At 49.7% G+C, this 6125-nt stretch overlaps 1 protein-coding gene across 1 annotated transcript in view; it reads right to left on the minus strand.

The window, feature by feature from the left end:
- Cad96Cb (protocadherin Fat 4-like Cad96Ca) overlaps positions 1-3239 on the minus strand; it is a gene marked incomplete in the record, with an annotated part of 103057 nt that extends 99818 nt beyond the window's left edge. The window contains 1 exon segment of the mRNA XM_070118640.1: positions 3167-3239. Coding sequence (XP_069974741.1) covers positions 3167-3239 — 73 coding nt within the window.
- Positions 3240-6125: the final 2886 nt, after the last annotated feature.

Genomic DNA, 6125 nt, shown 5'->3' on the forward strand with positions numbered 1-6125 from the left:
TTTTTACTTGTTGCATTGTCTAAGCTCGGAGAACGTGCCTTTCAGTGACGATTGTCTAGAGACCTCCTGGCAGCCACTTTCCAAAGACACGTGACTCGGTGACGCAATCCTCGCAAATTCGTGATTCCGTAATGGCGAGTTTATTGCGTGTAAAATATTTAATAGCCAGAAGTACGTGTTTTTGTTATGGATTCTGACAAAGGTTTCTGCATTAGGCAAATGACTGTAATTGGTTTACAGTGAAGAGGCAATTTCGATTTAACAATCTCTTCCCTCACGGAGACACAGATGAATACACTGGCTGAAATATCCAGCCACCCACTTCCGCACTTAGGCGTACATGCACACACACATGCACATACACACACAAACACAGGCACAGGCACCCTCCCCCCCCTCCCTCCCTCCCTCTCCCTCTCCCTCTCCCTCTCTCTCTCTTTCTCTCTCTAAAAAAAGCCATTTTAAAAATTGAGGAAAGATAAGAAACTCCAAAAAAACAACAACAACAAAATGAATAATGAAGAATGAAGGGAAGAAGAATGAAGGCGGAGCAACTAGAAAAACAATGAGTGAAGGATGAGTGAAGATGTTTTGTTTACAATAAGAATGAGGAGAAGGATGAAGGGCCCCTTGGTTCTCGTCTCAGGTTGAAGTCAGGATGAAGTGGCACGATCCTCACTCTTGTGGCGGGTGGGGTGGGGATGGGGGGAGAAAGAGGGGGGGTTGCACATCTAGCCGGTTATTATCACTGTATCTCTCTCTCTCTCGTTCATTCTCCCCCTCGTTCTCTCTCTCTCTCTCTCCCTTCTCCCTCTCTCTCTCTTCAAGCACCAACAACAAATCAACTACCAATCCTTTCTCTCTCTCTCTCTTATTCCCATTTACCCTCTTCCCTCTTCTCTCTCTCTCCGCTCCTTCGCCGCCGACCCGAGGGCCTGGAGCCGCTCCGTTGCATCATGGCGCCCCCTCCGTGTCCCTGGCCCAGCACCCCCTCGCCCCACTCAGCCTCATTACCGCACCTCCAATTAAGACATCAGCGCCTGAGCACGTGTATTAATCCCTCGGCTTTCCCTTTGCCGCCTCGCCCCCCTCCCTCCCCTCACCTGCAGCCTCCCCTCCCTCCCCTCCCTTCACCTCCTCTTCGAACTCTTCTGTCTTCCCTCCTAGCTTCTTCCTCTCTCCCTTCCCTCCCTTTCATCTCCGTCTTGCTCTTTAGCTTTCTTCTCACTATACCTTTCTATTCTCCTTCTAACTTTCTCCTCTACTCTCCTTCCCTCCCTCTCTTCCTCTCTCTGTTACTCCCTCTTCCTCCTACTCTCCTTTTCCTTACCTCATGGCTCCTCAACGGACTTCCTCTCCCTCTGTTTTCCACCTCCTCCCCCATCATCTCCCTTATCCCCCTCTTTTTCCTCATCATTCCTCTCCCTTTCCTTCCCTCTAGCCCCTTACACATCCTCTTCTTCATTCTTCCAATTCCCCCTCCTTCTTCCCCTCCCCTTCTCTTAATCCCTCCTTCCTTCCTGTCCCCTCCATTCCCTCCCTTCTTCCCTCCCTTTCATTCCCTCCTTCTTCCCCACTCCCACTCCATGCCACTCCTCTTCCCCTTCCCCCATTCCCTCCTTCTTCCCCCTCCCCCCCCATTCCCTCATTCTTCCCTCCCCTCCATTCCTCATTCTTCCCTCTCCCCCATTTCCCTCCTTTCCTATTCACTCCCCTCTTCCTCCCATCCACACCCCTTCACCCAACCCTTCCTCGACCCTCCTCCTCCTCCTCCTCCTCCTCCTGCGTGAAGGCGACGCCCCACTTCGCCTGATCCTCCAGCCGCCCCGCCCGCGCCTCCGAGGGGGACCTCCAGAAGGGGGCGATCCGCCACGCCGCTAATTAGAGGCGATTACCCCGCTCGTTAGCGCTAATGAAGGATCGGCGGCGAGCGACTGCAGGACCTCCTAATGGGCTTCGCGAGTCTGGTCACTCGGACACGGGTCACCGCCCCTGCTCGCTGGACGCCGTACGACCCGCCCGTCAAAGCTCTAAGCCCCCCGCCCCACCACGCCCGCCTCAGCTCTCCCCTCCCTCCCACCACGCCCGCCTCAGCTCTCCCCTCCCTCCCACTACGCCCGCGCCCGCTTGTTCCCCCCCCACCACGCCCGCCGCAATTCCCTCCTCCCCCCACCACGCCTGCCGCAACTCCCCTCCCCCGCCACCGCCCGCCTCTTCAACCCCCTCCCCCCACCACGCCCGCGCCCGCCTCTTTCCCCCCTCCCCCCAACCAAGCCCGCATCCGCCTCTTTCCTCCCTTCCTCCCCCTTCCCCCACGCCCCGAGAACGGCCGCGACGAAGTAAAGGACGGTTTTACGGACGGAGCGAACCCGTTCCGACGAAGCGTCCAGCCGTGGGAATCGCCGTCGGGTCAGCTGTGGCGAGCCTAATGACCCACGGCGGATGGCGACGTCCGTCACGAAGGCAGAGGCGATTTAATCACGAGGCAATAAGCAATAATCATGATGCACGGAGAGGAGAGAGACAAGAGAGGGAGAGAGAGGGAGGGAGATAAGAGAGGGGGAAGGGAGAGGGGAAAAAAAGGGAAGGAGGGAAAGAGGGAAAGAGGGAGAGAGGGGGAGAGGGAGGGGGAGGGGGAGAGGGAGAGGGAGAGAGAGGGAGAGGGAAGGAGGGAGAGAGGGAAGGAGGGAGGGAGGGGGAAATGAAGAAAGAAAGAAAGAAGAGAGAGGTAAAAGGAGAAATATGAGGAAAGCGAAAAGGAAAAAAACACCCTCGCAATATATCTGAAACCCATTCGACTTCGAAAATCGTCGATGGAGCATATTCGGATTCCAAACTCCCTGCTCCCCCTCTCACTCTACCCTTTACTCTTACACCCCACTCTCACTCCCACTCTCGTCTCTCAATCTTTTCTCCCGCTCCCTCGTCCTTCCTCCCTCTCTCACTCCCACTCCCTCGTTCTTCCTCCCTCTCTCACTCCCACTCCCTCGTTCTTCCTTCCTCTCTCACTCCCACTCCCTCGTTCTTCCTCCCTCTCTCACTCCCACTCCCTCGTCCTTCCTCCCACTCCCACTCCCTCGTCCTTTCTCCCACTCCCACTCCCTCGTCCTTCCTCCCACTCCCACTTACTCCCTCTCACTCTCACTCATTTTAAAACAAAACGTACCAAAACACCAGCCACTCCACGAGGTCCCGAGGTACTGCAGTAAAACCAGTTTACTCTCGTCCCAACCGCTCATGATGGACCACATATCATCTTTTTCGGTATTTATGTAAAAAAAATCGGTGTTTATGTTAAAAAGGAGAGAGAGAGAGAAAAAAAAATCGTGAGAAACAACAAATAATCGTTTCGTGTGAGTTGTTTTTCTTTTCGTAGTGTGTTTGATGGTGAAAAATATATACATATATATATATATATATATATATATATATATATATATATATATATATAAAGAGAGAGAGAGAGAGAGAGAGAGAGAGAGTGAGAGAGAGAGAGAGAGAGAGAGAGAGAGAGAGAGAGAGAGAGAGAGAGAGAGAGAGAGAGAGAGAGAGAGAGAGAGAGAGAGAGAGAGAGAGAGAGAGAGAGAAAAAAGGAGGGACAGAGGAGAGGGAGAGGTAATAAGACCACCAGAAGTCCACATACGAAAGTAAAAGAGATGAAAGTTAAAGGGTGAAAAATACACACAGACGCGGACACACTTGGGCTTGGCAGCCGTTCCCAAATATGTCCCAAAACGCCTGCAAGCGCTTTGAAAACACATTCCTTTTTTTTTTCTTTTCAAACAAAAATGAAACTGAAGCAAAACCACACTCGCTTCCTACACGCACTCGGCCCATCAGTCCACCATCGCGTTCCATGATCCGCGAAAACAAATGAAAAAAAGAAAAGAAAAAGGAAAGAAAAAGAAAGAAACAAAAAGAGAATACACTTCCTGACGCAGCTCCAGGAGGCTTCCGACTTCCTCATTCTTACGGAGGGAGACAAATGCGTCCTTGAAGGAGCATGAGGAAACCCACTAAGCCATTACTTGAGCGTCCGGACCTCGGCAGTGACCAAGAAAACATTACGGGGACAACCGTGGGAATTCTAGGACCGGCGTGGGAAAATTCAGGGATGCGTGGGAAAAAAATACCTGTTCTGCACCTGGTCCTGACGAGAGAGGCGGTCGTTAGAGAAGTACTTGTGCTCTTAGTCCTTACAACATGTATTAATACGGCGAGAAACTTGGGTGAACACAAACACATAGTAGCGTGCACATATAAATAAAATTTAAAGTCTTATACATTTCAGTTTTTATTACATTTGATGAAGGACCCTTGGCGAGTCCGAAACGTCATGCTTTTATTGCTGTCTGCGTGTGACTTTAATTCTAGAAGCTTTAATATTTGCTTGGAAGAAATATCGGGTATTTAGGAAGGGTTGTTCGACAGGATGGAAATACTGGAGGGTGATGATGAGACACGATAAAAAAAAAAAAAATCTAGAAATTAACGAAAAATATATATAATCTAAAAAAAAAAAAAGAAAAGAAAAAAAAACGAAAAATATATATAATCTCAAAAAATGGAAAAAAAAGAAAAAAAAAAAGAAAAGACAAGTAGAAAAGAACTTGACAAATAAAAAACCAAACCTTCGGAATCTGAACAATAATTCCACATTTCCAATTAACCAGAGAGAGAAAGAGAAAAAATGGAGTAAAAAACAATTCTTCGAAACCCATCTGAGAATCCCGTTTCTGTCGTGGCCGCCGCTCTTGCCCGGAGAAAGATAAGTGACAGTCGGAAAGGAAAAAAATTAAAGAGAAGAAAAGAGAAAGAGAGAGGGAAGGACGGAGAGAGTGGGGAGAGAGGGAGAGAGGGAGAGAGGGAGAGGAGAGAGAGGGAGAAGAAGGAGAAGGAGAGGAAGAGGGAGAGGAGAGAGGGAGAAGGAGAGAGGGAAAGGGAGGAGGGAGGAGAGAGGGAGAGGGAGAGAGAGAGAGAGGAGAGAGGGAGGAGGGAGAGAGAGAGAGAGAGGGAGAGAGAGAGAGAGAGAGAGAGAGAGAGAGAGAGAGAGAGAGAGAGAGAGAGAGAGGGAGAGGAGAGGGAGAGAGAGAGAGAGAGAGAGAGAGAGAGAGAGAGAGAGAGAGACAGAGAGAGAGAGAGAGAGAGAGAGAGAGAGAAAGACAAAGAGATAGAGAAAAAAAGAGCGAGGGAGAGAGTGAGAGAAAGAAAGAAAAGAAAGAAGCAAGAGACAACAAAAAAAAGCAAGAAACAAACAAACAAGAAAGAAAAAGCAAGAAACAAACAAACAAAAAAAGAAAAACAAACAAACAAAAAAATATAAAAATAAAAAAATCCACACAAACCCATCTCGAACACGACCGCCGCCCGTAGCCCGGGGGCGGGATGAGCCGACATATCCGCGCACTCACGCCGTCTCAACCGCCGCCCCGGAGCCTCAGAACCCGCTATCCAATTCCACTTCCGGATTACCCGCGTTACTCCATCGCCGAATGAAATGCATGACCCGGTCTGAGGGTTTAATTGGAGTATTCCATCTCGTTACCTGCATTACTCGGTTAACGGAGTAGGTTAGAATTAGGGGTTTCCATCTGTGAGTTATTTGAATTGCCTCAAAGCTGGATTATTCGTATTTACGCTAACTCTGGTTTATCCACTTTTACTCCAACTCCGGATTATCCACTTTTACTCCAACTCCGGATAATCCATTTTTACTTCAACTCCGGATTATCCACTTTTACTTCAACTCCGGATTATCCACTTTTACTCCAACTCCGATTACCCACATTTACTCCAATTTCAGTTATCCACATTTACTCCACCTCCGACTTACCTGCATTTACTCACATCCCCGGATAGTCCGTATTTACTCCAACTCCGATTTACCCACATATACTCCAATTCCGATTTACCCGCACTTACTCCAACTCCGATTTAATCCACATATACTCCAACTCCCATCCCCAGACTACCTACATTCACTCCCAACTCCCGATATTATCCACACGCCCGTCCGAGAAGACCCCTAGGCGGGCGGGGGGTGGGGTGGGGTGGGGTGGGGTGGGGGGTGGACATCTCTTCATCAGCGCCGACAAGCGAAGGAATGACGTATAGCAGCTTCTTCC

The sequence above is a fragment of the Penaeus vannamei genome, chromosome 42, assembly GCF_042767895.1.
Source record: "Penaeus vannamei isolate JL-2024 chromosome 42, ASM4276789v1, whole genome shotgun sequence".
Taxonomy (NCBI): domain Eukaryota; kingdom Metazoa; phylum Arthropoda; class Malacostraca; order Decapoda; family Penaeidae; genus Penaeus; species Penaeus vannamei.